The sequence below is a fragment of the Balaenoptera ricei genome, chromosome 2, assembly GCF_028023285.1.
Source record: "Balaenoptera ricei isolate mBalRic1 chromosome 2, mBalRic1.hap2, whole genome shotgun sequence".
NCBI classification, from domain to species: Eukaryota; Metazoa; Chordata; class Mammalia; order Artiodactyla; family Balaenopteridae; genus Balaenoptera; species Balaenoptera ricei.
The window spans coordinates 79995821-80011979 of NC_082640.1; the positions used below are offsets into that span (position 1 = coordinate 79995821).

At 41.9% G+C, this 16159-nt stretch overlaps 1 protein-coding gene across 2 annotated transcripts in view; it reads left to right on the forward strand.

Moving 5' to 3' along the window:
• Positions 1–11884: 11884 nt before the first annotated feature.
• Positions 11885–16159, forward strand: part of NEDD4 (NEDD4 E3 ubiquitin protein ligase) — a 146619-nt gene continuing 142344 nt past the window's right edge. For both annotated transcript variants that reach the window (XM_059913231.1, XM_059913232.1), the window contains exon 1: positions 11885–12095. In XM_059913231.1, coding sequence (XP_059769214.1) covers positions 12051–12095 — 45 coding nt within the window. In that variant the 5' untranslated portion in view covers positions 11885–12050. The remainder of the gene's footprint in view (positions 12096–16159) is intronic.

The window sequence follows — 16159 nt, forward strand, 5'->3', positions numbered from 1 at the left end:
AAAAATCTGAGTCACCACCAGGCAACAACACAGACTTGCTGAAGTGCCGGCCAAGGGTGGGGGAAATCTAGACTGGGTATTTTAGGAGAGAGATGATGAATATTAATTACTACTCTGAGTCCCGTTACTGCAGTGGGCGCTGCAACTAATCCTTGTGTCGGATTTCTTTTGCACTCTGCTGCATATTTCCTCATATCCTCTCATCTAGCCTTTACTTCAGTCCTGCTGCAGCAACCAGCTGTGTGGAGACGTCTTCGGGCAATGACTTCCTTTGGTTGCTTAGCAGGCTTCTCCCCTTCTGCACCCAGGCTTCACTGTCACTCCTGTTTAAGATGCCAGCTGGAGCCTACTCAGCCATGCTACACGGAAGCAAATCTGGAAAAGTAGGAGAGGTAGCACCCCTCAAGACAACCCCTGTCCAGTGGGGAATGGAAACCAGTGGATAAATACTCGTTTCTTGGGAAGATAATTCTGAGGTATGGGAATTCCCTGGTGGTCCAGTGGTTAGGACTCCATGATTCCACTGCAGGGGACCCAGGTTCCCTGGTCAGGGAACTAAGATCCCATAGGTTGTGTGGCACGGCCAAAAAAAAAAGAAAAAAGAAAATTCTGAGTTATATTCAGCATGGCTCTTCAGGGGACCTTAGTGAGACTGAGCCCCACATCAACTCAATAATAGTGATCAAACTCAATAACTCAAAAACCATTACATTGGTTTTACCCCCTTCCCTGTTTTACTCTTCTCCTACCCTCACTCGTGTTCCCTAGGATCAATGTTTTTTCCTGGCTCTCTAGGAAAAAAAAATTACCCTGGTTTGTACCATTTGCCAATTTCTGCAGTTGGATAGAGATATGCATAGTTGGTCCAGTTTGTCCTTGGGAGCCAGTAGGAGCTGAGTCTGAGCACACCACTGCTTGGGAGCATGACCCAAAATAAACTACCTGCTTACAAATCTTTGTCTCAGAAGTCACAGGTGGCTCAGGAAGGACGAAGAGTTACCTATCCGTCTGAGCCAATAAGCAGAGAGTGGTTGGTACACCAACATTAGCCATGGATACCAATAAGACAAAATATTATAATGAGATTGGAGGGAGAAGAATTTCTATTATATAACAAATTGATGGTGGGAAAAGGGGTAGGGGGTAAGAATTTGAGGATACTCAGAAGTTTCTACTGGATAGACAGTAATGCCATTTCCAGACACAGCGAATATAGGACAATGGTGAGTTCATCTTTGGATCTATTAAATTTAAGGGTTTTTAAAGATATTCAGGCAGAGTTAGCTACTGGGAAATACATGTGTGAAGCTTAGGAAAGAACTAAGGGTATAGAAGCTGTGCACAATATTATTGTGAAATGTTATTGTTGATAATTACTCATTATTCCTGGAATATCCCACCTCCCTCTCTCTCCTCCAACCCAGGCAGCAGTGAGCAGTGCTTTCCATATTTACTGCCCTCAGGGGAGGGCTGTTACTACAGAAATGAAAAGAGAAAGATGAGTCCATGTTCAGTTTATAAGTTTCAAAATAGAGCTTTGAATCTCCTAGTAGAAAAAATAGGTTGAGGAAAAAAGGTTTTTTGAGTTTCAAAAGCCTGGATTTTGAGTGCCAAGAGCCAAAGTTGATGCCATTAGTATCAGATTTTGGTGGAATGAATAAAAAAGCCAGTTTTCCTACCCTTAAGAGAGAGTTGGAGGTGAAAACAAGATATAGTTGAGTGTCTCTGAGAAAGGACCCTTCTCCCAGCCTACATCCTCACTGCTGAGCTATCAGTAGGAGACAGTGATATAATTCCCTAATAATGGTGGAGATCTGAGAGGAAGTGTGTGCCCACTTCCTATCAGGATCCCTGTGAGATGGTAAGCCCCAGGTAGTTCTCCTTGGCTAACATACCTAGCAGCAAATAATAGCTATAGTAGAAATGATGATAGTGTGTGATCTGACAGTGTGCTGGAGTCCAGCTGCTAAGATTTCAGTCTCCAAAGTAGTAGGGGATAGCATGCAGAAGTTTCCACAATCCTAAAAGAGGGTGGAAAATGGTTGAGAGAGGGCCAGTGAACCAGGAGAGCCCTTAGAGATGGGACAACAGCCAGAGAGTGATAGGTGACCTGACAACAGCTAGAATTACAATACAGAGGCACGACAGGAAAAAACCAGTCACCCTCTTCCACGGCCATGACCACACGTAAGCTCCTCGTACTTAGATTCTACTCGTGAGAGAATGAGGAGAAAAGAAAAATAATTATTTGATTGAGTTAAAACCTGAAAAGACTGGGGAAATCTGGAATGACTACATCTTTACACCTAAAATTTACCATAACTAATTACTGTAACTTAACCAAAATTTACCACACTAGAAGATTAAAAGAAAAAAGACCATCTCAAAACATACAGAAGACATTGTTAAGTAAAATTCAGTGTCCATTTATGACCAATAATCTTAGTGAACTAGGAATAGGAGTGAGCTTCTTAACCAAATAAAGGCTAGAAAAAAAAAAGACAAACCCCAAATGAAAACAAAATCCAAAACCCTACAGCAAATATCATTCTCTTTAAAACCAGGAATAAGACAATTATGCCTGCTATCACCATGTCTATTTGTTAGACAGGACACTAAGATAAGAAAAAGAAATGCAAGTTGAGAGGAATGGAAAGGAACAAGCAAAATTGTCATTCAAAGATGTTAATGAATGTCTGTGTGAGACTGAAAATAATTATTTTAGACATAATGAAGTTGAGGAAGTTTGTTGAATACTAAGGTAAATGTATAAAACTGTTGTATTTTTGTACACCAGCAATAAACTATTAGGGTGTGTAATAAAAAAAGACATTAAATTTACAGTAGCAAGGAAAAATGCAAAGTATGTTGGGATAGATGTAGCAAAATATATGCAAGACCATAGTGGAGAAAATTGTAAAACTCTTTGAAAGACACTAAGATTTATTTATTTTTAAACTTTACTTTTTAGAACAGTTCAGATTTACAGAAAAATTGTGAAGATAGTACAGAGAGTGCCTATCCACCCCACCCTCAGTTTCTCCTGTTATTGCCACCTTATGTTAGTATGGTACATTTGTTGTAATTAATAAAAAAAACCTTGATGCATTATTATGAGATAATAGAAAATATATGTCTGCCCCCAGTTCCCAGCACAGAGCTCCTAAAACCCTTGGCATTTCCTAAGTGATAAGAGCACTAGAAACATCTCTTGTTCTACTATTGATCTTTGATCTCTGTTCCTGACACAGAGCTTCTGAAAGCCTTGTAATTCTCTGGGTGGTGATCTCGTGGGTGATAGGACTGTCTTTTGTTCTAATGAGACAACTCTGCATGGGTTCCTGGATGAGGGCTGGGAGAAAGGAGAATGGCTGAAAATGGAGTTAATGATAGATAATGCCTGTGTGATGAAGCCTCCATAAAATCCCAAAAGCATGGGGTTTGAGGAGCTTCTAGGTTGGTGAACGCATCCACACTGTGAGGGTGAGGCACCCCAACTCCATGGGGACAGAAGCTCTTGTGCTTGGGACCCTTCCAGAGCTCTCTTCATCTGGCTGTTCATCTGTATCCTTTATCATATCCTTTAATAAACTGGTTAACATAATGTTTCCCTGAGTTCTGTGAGCTGCTCTAACAAATTAATCAAACCCAAGGAGGGGGTCGTTAGAATCTCATATATAGCCTATCCATCAGAAGTACAGGAGATAACCTGGGCTTGTGACTGGTGTCTGAGGTAAGGGGAGGAGGATAGTCTTTTAGGACTGAAACTTAACCTGTAGAATCTGATGGTATCTCTGGCTAGATTGTATCAGAATGAAGCTGAATTGTAGGACACCCAGTTGGTGTTCAGGAATTGCTTGTTGGTATGGGGAAAAACCTCTACACATTTGGTGACCAGAAGTGTCAGAAGTGACATGTTCTCTGTAAAGGTAAAGGAGATACACAGGGGAGAAACATAATAGGGAAGAACTGGATATTTCCTTACATAGAAAGGAAGAAACAGGATCTTCCCTTTACAATAATTATGAACTAAAATTCATACTTTATTTAGATTTTCTTAGTTTTTACCTAATGTCCTTTTTCTGTTCCAGGATCCTATTCTGGATACCACATTACACTATTACATTTAGTCATCGTGTCTCTTTAGGTTCCTCACAGCTGTGACTTTCCTTGTTTTTGATGGACCTTGACAGTTTTGAGGAGTACTCATCAGGTATTTTGTAGATTGTCTATTGGGATTTGTCTGATGTTTTTCTCATGATTAGACTGGGGTTACAGTTTTTGGCCTCACAGAAGTAAAGTGCTACTTTCATCCCATCATATCAAGGGTACGTATTATCATCACTTATCACTATGGATGTTGACCTTGAACACCTGGCTGAGGCAGTGCTTGTCAGGTTTCTCCAATATAAAGTTCCTCTTGGGGCTTCCTTGGTGGCACAGTGGTTAAGAATCCGCCTGCCAATGCAGGGGACGCGGGTTTGAGCCCTGGTGCAGGAAGATCCCACATGCTGCAGAGCAACTAAGCCTGTGCTCCACAACTACTGGGCCTGCGCTCTAGAGCCTGTGAGCCGCAACAACTGAGGTCGTGTGCCACAACTACTGAAGCCCGCGTGCCTAGAGCCTGTGCTCCGCAACAAGAGAGCCACCGTAATGAGAAGCCTGTGCGCCACAACAAAGAGTAACCTCCGCTCATCGCAACTAGAGAAAGCCCCACGCACAGCAGCAAAGACCCAACACAGCCAAAAATAAATAAATAAAATAAATGTAAAAATAAAAATAAAATAAATAAAGTTCCTCTTTTTCCTCCCTTTCCATACTGTAACCTTTGGGATAAAATTACTATGCTCATCCCACACTGTAGCAGCGGTAGGTCATGCTCCCCTTCCTTGAGGGTGGAGTATCTACATAAATTATTTTGAATTTCACACAAAGATTTGTCTCTACTCCCCCATTTATTTACTAAATGATTTATTTATATCATTACAGACATGTATATTTATTTTATACTTTGGGTTATAATCCAATATTTATTAATTTTGTTGCTCAAACTGTTCCAGCTGTGGTAATTGTGGGTTTGATTTTTTTGAGCACTTCTTTACTTTCTGGCACTAAAAGATGCTCCAGGTTCATCTTGTATATTCCCTGCCCCAGTCCTAGAATCAGCCATTTCTCCAAGGTACCCGGGTTCCTTTTATTGGAGATATTTGTTTATTTTTAACCAGAACAATGTCATTTCTTTTTAAAAAAAATTTTGAAGCAATCTATTTATTTATTATTTTTGGCTGTGCCAGGTCTTAGTTGCAGCACGTGGGATCTTTGTTGTGGCATGTGGGATCTTTAGTTGCAGCATGTGTCCTCTTAGTCGCGGCATGCAGGCTCTAGTTCCCTGACCAGGGATCGAACCTGGGCCCCCTGCATTGGGAGCATGGAGTCTTAACCACTACACCACCAGGGAAGTCCAGAAAGTATAAAGACATTTTTTCTTGTACCATTTGGGAGTACTTTGCCAACTTGCTGCCCCATCACCTTCTAATACCTTAGTGTGTACTTCTTATGAACAGGATCATTCTCATCTACATAACCTCAGTATAATCATCATAATCTGGCAGTTAACATTCATACATTACAACCATTTAATATATCCTCAGATATATTCATGTTTCAGCAAATGTCCAAATACTGTCTTTTATAGCAATGGGGTTCAGAATCATGAGTTGCCTTATTTGTCATGTCTCTGTGATGGTTAATTTTATGTATTAACTTAGAGGGTGTTTTCGGATGAGATTAACATTTAAATTGGTAAACTTTGGGTGAAACAGATTGCTCTCCATAAGATTGGTGGGCCTCATTCAATCAGTTGAGGGCCTGAATAGAACAGAAACACTCACCTCCCCTGAGCAAGAGGAAATTCTCCAGAAAACAGTTTTTGGACTTCATATGCACCACTGGCTCTCCTGGGTCTCTAGGTTGCTGGCCCAAGTTCAGATTTTGGATATGCCAACTTCCATTATCATGTGAGCCAATTCCTTACAATAAGTTTATATATATACACATACACACACACATATCCTATTGGTTCTCTTTCTCTGGAGAACCCTGATTAATACAATCTCTTTAATCTCTGTCATTCTGGAATAGTTCCTCAGATTTCTCTGACATCCATGTCCTTGACATTTCTGAAGATTACAAGCCGGTTATTTGATATTATGTCCCTTAAGTTGGATTTGTGAGATGTTTACTGATGATTAGATTCAGATTGGGCAGGAATAGCACTGAAGTCATACTCTGTTCTTCTCATTGCATCCTATCAGGTTGTAAGATTTCGATTTGTTCCATTACTGATGTTCACTTTGATCATTTAATTACAGTGGTGTCTTTCAGCTTTTTCCCTTATGTACACAACATCAAACTCTGTAAAAATCTCACTTGCCAAACTTTGAATTTACCCATCTATTAGAATTTACATCAGTGTGGACTCATAGTACTGGATTTATTCATTAGATTATAATCTCATAGTACTGGATTTATTCATTCGATTATAATCTGTTGCTACCACTTTATTTCGGTGCTCAAGTTAGTCTGTATTTGGCCAGTGGGAACCTCTTCAAGTTGGCTCCTGTGTCCTTTTGACATGTCCCCATCATAACTTTCATTACTTTCTGGCATAACAAGATGTTCCATAAGAAGACTTTATAAACAAGACTGTTTATAGTAGCATTATTTGTAATAGTTAAACAAAACAACAATAGAAAATAATCCAGTAAAAAAAGAAAAAAAAATGGGAAGCATTGACTCTTATTGCTGAAGTGTAAAGTTCAAACTCCTTAACATGGCATGGAAGAGAAAGTTAAAGCAAGAAGCACTGTGCTGTATTTGGGTTTCAGTGGGGAAAAACTTTTAGAATTTACTTCATTAAAAAAAAAAAAGTATAATGGGATCAGATGTTTAACACCATAATCACAAACTGACATTTTTGTATTTGAATGTAATGCACCTTTGGGAAAAGATTAGTAATATCACTGGTGCTTCATTTATCTCAAGTGATATAAACTCTGAACCATTATTAAATTTCAGAGATGCCACTGTAATTTATCTAAACATTGTGCTGTAAACATTTGAAACAGCTAAATCATATAATAAAAGGTCTTTACAAATTCAAAACAAACCCTGGAAACACCCCAATGTCCAACAACAGAAGAATGATTAATTGTGATAGAGTCATCCAATGGAATATTACACAGCAGTGAAAATAAATTAACTACCATAAACAAATCAGTGTGAATCAATCTCACAAATAGAATGGTGAGTAAAAGAATCCAAGTCACTTTATGACTGCATTCATATAAAGAAGCAAAAATGAACAATGCATTATTGAGTAATACATACATCTGATGAAATAATTAAAAAAACAAGAAAATGGTAAACATAGAATTCAGAATAGTAGTTATCTTTTGGTGAATGGAGAAAAGGAAATGGAATAGGAAAGCATGAAGGAGGTGAAAAAAGTTGTTGGTAATGTTCTTTTTCTTACAGTGGGTGATAAGTATATTAGTGTCCAATTCACTGTTATTCTTTATACCTTACCTGTTTTTATAATCTTTTGTATGTACTCAAAATTTAGTTTAAAATGTTTCTATAATTTTGGACATGTTAGAGTTCCTGTGTTGTCTAATATAGAGCTCACTAACCACAAGTGACTATTTAAATTTAAATAATTAAAAAGTTGCAGTAGCCACATTTCAAGTGCTGAATACCCATGTAAGCTAGTGGCTACCATATTGGCAATGTAGATATAAAAGATATTCTTCACTGAAGAAAGTTTTGTTGGACAGTACTAGACACAGTGACTACCTCTGAGAAGAGGCTCTGAGAACTCCCTTCCCACACTTGGATTTTCCCTTAAAGGTTAGATTCCTGGAATCCAAGAGTAGAGGTGACCTGTGTCTTGGGTACAGTCTTACACGGAAAGCTTTACAGAAGTGCCCACAATCCCTACGTCATTCCAGAGTGGAACAGCAGCAGTACTGTACAAGTAAGGCAAAGGGTAGGCTGGAGATAGGCCCCATGTCTCTGCAGCCACAGAATGATGTGGAAGGGCCAGGAGCAGATAAAAGAGGTCGGAGGACCTGAAGGGGTTTTCATCTTTGAGCTAAAATTCCATGGCCTGTATACCAGAAACAGATGAGAGTGCTGATTTCTCCAAGGATGCTGCAGGGCGAAGATGCTAGGGCAGAGACTGCTAATTCTCTTCCTATATCCATTCCTCTCTAGTAATAGAAACTCAACAAGGCTGCCCAGGAAAAAAAGTCTCTTCCTATCCTGTATTTAGATACAGCCATGTGACTCAGATCTGTTTTTTTAAACATTTTTTTAAAAATTATTTATTTATTTATGGCTGTGTTGGGTCTTCGTTTCTGTGCGAGGGCTTTCTCTAGTTGTGGCAAGTGGGGGCCACTCTTCATCGCGGTGCGCGGGCCTCTCACTATCGCGGCCTCTGTTGTTGTGGAGCACAGGCTCCAGACGCGCAGGCTCAGTAACTGTGGCTCACGGGCCATCTGCTCCGCGGCATCTGGGATCTTCCCAGACCAGGGCTCGAACCCATGTCCCCTGCATTGGCAGGCAGATTCTCAACCACTGCGCCACCAGGGAAGCCCCAGATCTGTTTTAAGAGTTTAAGTAAAAGGCTCCGTTAGCCTTTCTTAAAAATCGAGCATGAGACCTGAACTCCTTTCTTTATTCCTTCCTCTATCTTGTTGCCTACAACATAGATGTAATGGTTGGAGCTTTAGCCTCTCTCTGGACTATGAAGATGAGGGCCACACTCACAAATGGCAAAGCAGCCAGCTGTAAAGTTCCTGGATTTCTGATGTCTTTTGTGGAGCAAAGTAGCCATATTTACCCTGGCTTGCCTACCTCTAGACTTTTATAGAAGAGAACAATATAATTATCTATTTTTTAAACCCGACTAGTTTGGGTTACTACTACTAACAGCCAAATGTCATTCTAACTAGAGACCGCAACTAGAGACCAGTGGGATCAAGGATGCATCTACGAATGCCAGCGTGGAACGATGAAGACCATGCCGTGCCCTCCATCCCCAAGATGATGTTGCACCACGACAGCCTACTAGAACTTAGAATCAACCTTAGAGGAGAGAGGGTTGAGGAGGAACACTGAGTTGATTAAGATTAGGTTTTTTACTGCTGGGCAGACAGGAAACTTGAGGTGGGGACTAAGTTCTGTTACAGAATTAAATAGTAACATTCATAGTAATGTTATATAGTAATATTAAAAGTAACATTCCTTGCACTACTGAGCTCTGGGTCTGAGATAGACTCTACAAAGACTGTAGCCGAAACCATGGCAATGGCAATGGCAATGGCAATGGATGAGGTACAGGGAGTTTAGAGTGGAAGAAGAGGAAGAAAAAGTGAAACTTAAAGAACTCAAACATCTAGTACCAGAAGAGAGGCAGCCAGCAGATATTATGGGAGAGAGAATTAAAGGATAACTTTCAAAAAAGACTTTTTTTTTTTTGGTATTCCTTACAGAATTAATAATCAACATTAAAGTATCTTTCATATTGTTACCCTTGATAGATCAGTTATTTAAGACCAGAATTTTTTATCCCAAAGACTCATAAAATGAAAACAACTTCCACTTCTGCATTACAATTACTATTTTAGGCAGAGATAAAGAGGTTTAGGTACATAGACTACTAGGAGGTCTTGATGAGGTTTACTGATTTCTAATTTGTTTACTGCTCCTTTATCAGTTTGAAGGCTCATGTAAAAAGAGATTTGAAGGGAGAACAGGTTCACGAACAAGAAATAGCATGGTGATGCAACTGGAGGTTGCTAGAATTGCCTAGCCTTTCACTTGGGGGCAATCTCTAGCAGGGGTGTGAGGCTGGGAACAAATTATTATGCACAATATCACATTCTTCATACACGCCTCTTACATGGTCGTACACATAGTTATTCAAGTCAAATCAACATGAACTTAGTTGAAGGCAGCCTAGGTGGGCAAAAAGCCTGCATGAGTATACCATGCAATTGAGCGACATGTCCAATTGAAGAGGGGTTTCTCATTCTACACAGCTTTCTTGATGGTAGTGGTGGTTATTGGACCACCAGCTAATACCACCTTCTCTATTTGAACTTCCTTATAATTCCAGGTACCAGATGCACAGGGCCTCTCCTAGCTTTTGGCTGGGAAATAATCATTACTGTAGTTCATCATATGTCAGTTAACTGCCTGCTTAATTCTTATTATGATTTTGGACTCAGACAGAAAGAATAAGAAATCATGAGTCAAATCAGTGGTATTTGGAATTATCTTCACTATTGCCTATTAGCTATATGAGCTGATACTTTACTTTATAAACCACTGGGATTTCTGGTTGATTTTATTACCAGTTTTAGGTTGTGTGTATCCTTCTCGTCCATTCATTAAATTTTAGTAGGAGGATGGAAGCTATTTCTATATCTGTTTGAAACCATGCCCTGAAATGACATGAATGTCCTACTTAAAATAAGATATTAAAATGTGTATCAGAAAGAGATTAGGGAAAAGTATTATTTCAAAAATAAAAGAGCATACTAAATATTTTCAGATTTTACTCCTAACCTACTAAAAAACACAAGTATGTGACAGTTTATAAAACAAAGACATTAATACTATGATAGCTTTTTAAATTTAGTTAAGCCAACAATTCCTGACCTTTCTGGAATTTTACATTCATGTTTACTTAATTGCCACTTCTTTCTGCCTAATACAGATGATAAAGTTTGGATGATGTATTAATCGAATTTTCATACATAACACAAATTAAATGGATCCTGCCAAACATAAAGTACAACAAAATCTTATACAACAAACGAATAATATTGGTATTTTAAATGGTTTATTCTGTATTGCTTATGGAAAATTTAAATTAGATTTTGAGATTCTAGAGTTTTGCAAATTTCTGCAACTGTAGGAAAAGGACAAGATATTAATTCTGGCTTACACAATGCGTGCTTATCATTTTCCCCATTCTCTTTTTGGGTGGTTTATTTGGTAAGAGTCTTCCTGTGACTGTGGAACTATAAACCCCATCAGACATGACTATAAAATAAGCATGACTATTCCATAGCACAGGAGGTCCTAGTTTATTTTCCCCCTTCTTCGCTACCTTCCAGTGGTGCTGCAGATCAAGGCTTACTTAGCTAAGCAGATTTAGAGGGTTAAGCCTGGAGGCTGGACGTTATTGGTAGGCTTTAAAGATGGACAGACCATATGACAGGAAACTTTGATTGGTACAGTGTTTACAAATCACAAGGAGAGAATTTCAGATCCTGAGTCCAAGACTGATGCGATCCCTACAGGCCTCCCCGTTTGCTACCATGCTCAGGCTGAGCTTTGCCTGGGCGTCTCAAGGTCCAGCTTCTATTGGAATCGGCAGCCTTAACCGACAAAAAAGCGGTCTGATTTTTAGTTTGTGGAGAGGCTAACATTAAGCTCTCCTGATCCCAGGTGGCTAGTCAGAGGCCGAGTTCTGGGACGGATCTCAGTGAGACTTGTTGCCAAGGAGAGCCGCAGCTTTGTTTCCCCGGGGAAGGGCGGACGTCCTCCGGGCGCCACTGCCGGCTCGGCGCAATGCCCTGGAGTCTGCCTGGCTCCCAGAGGCGGCCGCGTCAGCCACTATCCTCCTGGCGTGGGGACGGAAGGCGCGCCCGCGCCGCGCGCGCTCCTCCCACCCGAGCCCCAGCACGCACGTTCTCCCACCGCGCGCGGTCCCCGCGCCCAGAGCTCCACGACGCGCGCCGCTGCCGAGGCGCGGCCGGCCCTCCCCGCCCTGCTTCCTCGTGCCACTGCCGCCGGCCGGCCGCTGGGGGCGCTGTGCGCCCAGGGGAACACCGCCCCCTCTTCCTCCAATTCCTCCCGCCTCCTCCCTCTCCTCCTCCGCCTCCTCCCTCTCCTCCCTCTCTTCCCTCTCTTCCTCACTACAGTTCCCACTCTCTGGGTAGGGGCGAGCGCGTCCGGTTTGCCGGAACCATTCGGAAATGGCAACTTGCACGGTGGAGGTGTTCGGGGTCCCGGAGGACGAGGTGCGAGGGCCGCGGGGCTACGGGGCGAGCTTCCCATCGCGCTGCCCGTCAGCCGGACGGGAGGAGGCGGCGGCGGCCAGAGGGACTGCTGTCAGCGCCCTCCTCCCTCTGCGCGAGCTCCGGGAGCGCGCCGGGCGCCGTGGGGACCCCTGGGGCTGCCTGGAGCGCGCAGGCGGGTGGGGTGGGGGGGGTGCTTTAGGGAGCCGCATTTTCTTCGCGAGTGTGTAGACTCTACACCCCTCTCTTCCCTGGAACCGCCGCCTTCCTTGTCATTTTCCTTCAGGAAGTGATGAGGAGGGGGGCTAGTCAGCCAGCGGCGTGAGTGCGCGGGGGCACGCGCAGCACCCCGCCTGCCCCTTCCTGCCACCCCCCGCCGAGTGTGCGTGAGCTCCGGGCGGGGGCGGGGCGGGGCGAATTTCCCTGGAGCTTAGCATCCCGGCTGTTGATTAGCCTGCTCTGGCAGAGGGGCCCATTGGGCTTAACTTTATGGACTTTGACCTGAAGACTTACAAGAGAATTGTCATTAGCTGTTTGGGTTTTTTCTTTTTCATCTGAAATCCTTTTAAACCTCCTTACAGGAGACGGGGATGGGAAAGCAGGCAGATAGATTTTTTTCCCCCTTCTATTTAGCAGCAAGTGTCAAGTGTGGAAAGTTCACGCTGTGTTTCGCTGGTCTTCACTGATATTTTAAAAATTAAGCCAAAAAGTGTAAATATTTAAAAGAACTTCCCACAGCTGTTCACTCAAAATTCTGTGATTTGAGAATTGTCTCTTTTCAGCTAAATAACTTAGGCTGGTTATGCCTTACGTTTATTAAAAATAAGGCTATTTGTAAAGAGTAGTTACATTTTAAGTGAGATGTGGCTTCCCTGTGTTATTGGTGATTGTCTCAAAAATGGGAATGGGTGGGAAATGAAAGGCTGTCTAGTCTAACAGTGACAAGTTAAGTTTGGGGGAAAATTTTAAGCATTCTTGTTCATTGACTAAACTGTCACATGTACCTGTTATCAGGACTAGACCCAGTTAACTGTAAATCCTTCAGCCTAATTTAGATTGATTGCTTAGATTTTCTAATAGTGTTGTAATAGTGCCTTCTCTTAGTAACTTGGTATCTTTAAAAAACGTCTTTTATAAAGTGTCTTTTACATTTCTCTTGAAAGTTCTTGGTTTATAAACAGTGGGCAACTTGTTGATGCAAGCAAGTTATCTCCCAGCGTTTTGAGAATGATTATGTGATACAGTTAATTTCTTAGTTATTGCTACCAGAAGAGAAACAAAGTGATGGTGGACAAATGGTGGCAGCTCAGCAGTCCCTCAGGAACGACAGTCAGTATATTATGGCTGAAGATAATATTCTAGCTAATGTTCTGTAGAAGAGATCAGAGGAAAATAATGCAGTGTTGAACCTATGATCGCTTTCTTCTTATCAGTCCTATCTCCCTGCTTGCTACAATAAGTTGTTCAATGCAGATAATCTCAAACTGGCCTCCAACCCAATCAGACTGGCCTTGAACTTTCTTTCTCTGTTGTTGTTACTACTCAGAGGTAGGTTCTGCTATTCCAGATTTCTCATCTCACCTTCTTCCAGCAGAGCCAACTGATCATAGCATCTCGCATCTTCTCTCTCTCTTTCTTTCTCTGTACAGATCTGTTTTCAGTTGTCTGCTTCTCACATCACTCTTCTGCCGAGCTGAGATAAATTGAATCATGCCAGTTGCTGGGTGGTCAGTAAGCATCTGGGACTAAGGGCCCTCTGAAATGAGGTTTTCCTGAACTGGATGAAGGATTTGTACTTCTGGGCAGTTTCACTCTGTTCACACCGTGGGGGTCCTGGTTGTCAGTCTCATGACTCAAATTTCCCTCCCTCTCCCACTGTTCACTTTTTCCACGTTGAGGAAGAGAGTGAGATAGGAAGATAAGAGACATGATGATGAAGTGTCATCTTCTACTTCTTCCATTGTAATTTGGGTTACTCATTCGACAGACGTGTTTTAGCTGTCTGTTCTGTATCATGCAGTATGCTAGGCACCAGGTACACAGAAGAAAGCACATCTGCCTGTTTTGTGAGAAGCTCATAGTCTAGTGCGAAAGACAAAAATCATTTGTTTTCTGGTAGAGGTCGCCATCTCATCACTATCACTTGCCTTTTATTTTCTGGTCTATCACAAAAGTAAAAGTAGGCTTAGAAAAGCAACCCCCCCCTTCCTTTTTTTGGAAGAAAAACACTGCAGCTATGTCATTTTCTAAAACTCACAGACTAGTGATTATAAGTAAGATAGGTTTGATATGACAGCAAAAAGAGATGATTCTTATTTTAAATTTGAAACTGAAACAAAGAAAAATGAATAGGAATGGGATAGAAAATAGTGAGAGAAGTGTAATTTAACCAGTATATACTGAAGAGCCCCTGAGTCACACTGTATGAGCATATTGGTGTTGAACAATGCCAAAATTTAGGTCATTATATCTCTCTCTCACTTTTGAGTGGGTTTTAGCTCTTCTTCCACATATGTGTTTTTGAGTAAGAGATGGTCCTGGCTCCATGTACAGAATTTTGCCATTAAAGAATAACAAACTAAGCAAGTAGTATACTATAATTTGTATACCAAGTTTGCTCTGACAGTCTCTTGGGATTAACAGTAGAGGATAACTCCCACTCAGCTGTGGTGAGGAGGAGTGTGGTAGATATGGGACCTGCCATTCAGCATCCCTTCCCCCTTCATTTCAGTGGACTTCCCTGTTATGCAGAGGCTGGAAAGCTAAACACCATGTTTCCCAGACTCTCTTGCACTTAGCATTCCGGAAAGAGGTTGTGAAATAGGTTTCCCAATGAGGTGCACCTACTGGAGACTGGGAAGGTGAAAATGAAGTGGGGCATAACTTCTTGTTTCCTTGGTTTTTTCTGCTGACAAGCGTAGTCATGTAGACATTGAGTTTTTCGAAAAAAGTGTTTCAGTATCTGTAACTTGTTTTGTGGGTATTGATAGGAAGTTACAGAAATAGCGGTCTAGATTTGGTATGTTCTTTTTTTTTAAACTTTGGGTTTATTTATTTATTTATTTATGGCTGTCTTGGGTCTTCGTCTCTGTGCGAGGGCTTTCTCTAGTTGCGGCAAGCGGGGGCCACTCTTCATCGCGGTGCGCGGGCCTCTCACTGTCGCGGCCTCTCTTGTTGCGGAGCACAGGCTCCAGACACGCAGGCTCAGTAATTGTGGCTCACAGGTCCAGCTGCTCCGCGGCATGTGGGATCTTCCCAGACCAGGGCTCGAACCCGTGTCCCCTGCATTGGCAGGCAGATTCTCAACCACTGCGCCACCAGGGAAGCCCCTGGTATGTTCTTAAAATCAACAGATCTGGCGGTGGCTCCTGATTACCTACCTTTCTGACTCGGGTACATGTAGCAGCTTCCTGGGTAGGCCAGTTCTGAGGTGTTTTCGGGTCCTCTGAAGACACAGCCTACAGCCTGCCTCTCCAGCTCTTCTAACAATTTTGGAAGTACCTAATTCCCTGTATGAGCATCTTTCTTCTTAAAACATGTAGAGTAATTTCTGTTTCTGACAACTGAAACCTGACTGAAACAAGGAAAAGAAGGAAGGAAATAAAGAGGAAAGGGTTGAGTCTCCATCCCAGTTTGGGAGTAGAGTTCGCACATACAGAAGAATGGGTGCCTCTCATGCTGACAGCTACGACAATGCATAAGAAACAGGGTAACAAAGAAGTGCATATTCTGACACTTCTAGACCCGCTAACACTGAGCAGAAGCAGACCCTGCCTGTCCTGGCATTGTCCTGAGCCTGAGAACAAAGTTCCCAGCCTATATTCACTGCACACAACGAAGGAGAAGCACAGTGTGTGCACCAACTGCGTTAGTATCTAACCCAATCTTTCATGTGTTGTTTTTGCCATTATGGCTTTTTTGCAACTTTTTAATTCCAGCATCATTCTAAAGTATTTTTTGTGGGTTTCCATGGGAACAAAGAAGTAGATATAATGTAGTTTATTTTTAATAGTTTGCTTTTTATTTTAAACCAACAGAAAAGTTGGAAGTACAGTACGAAGAACTCC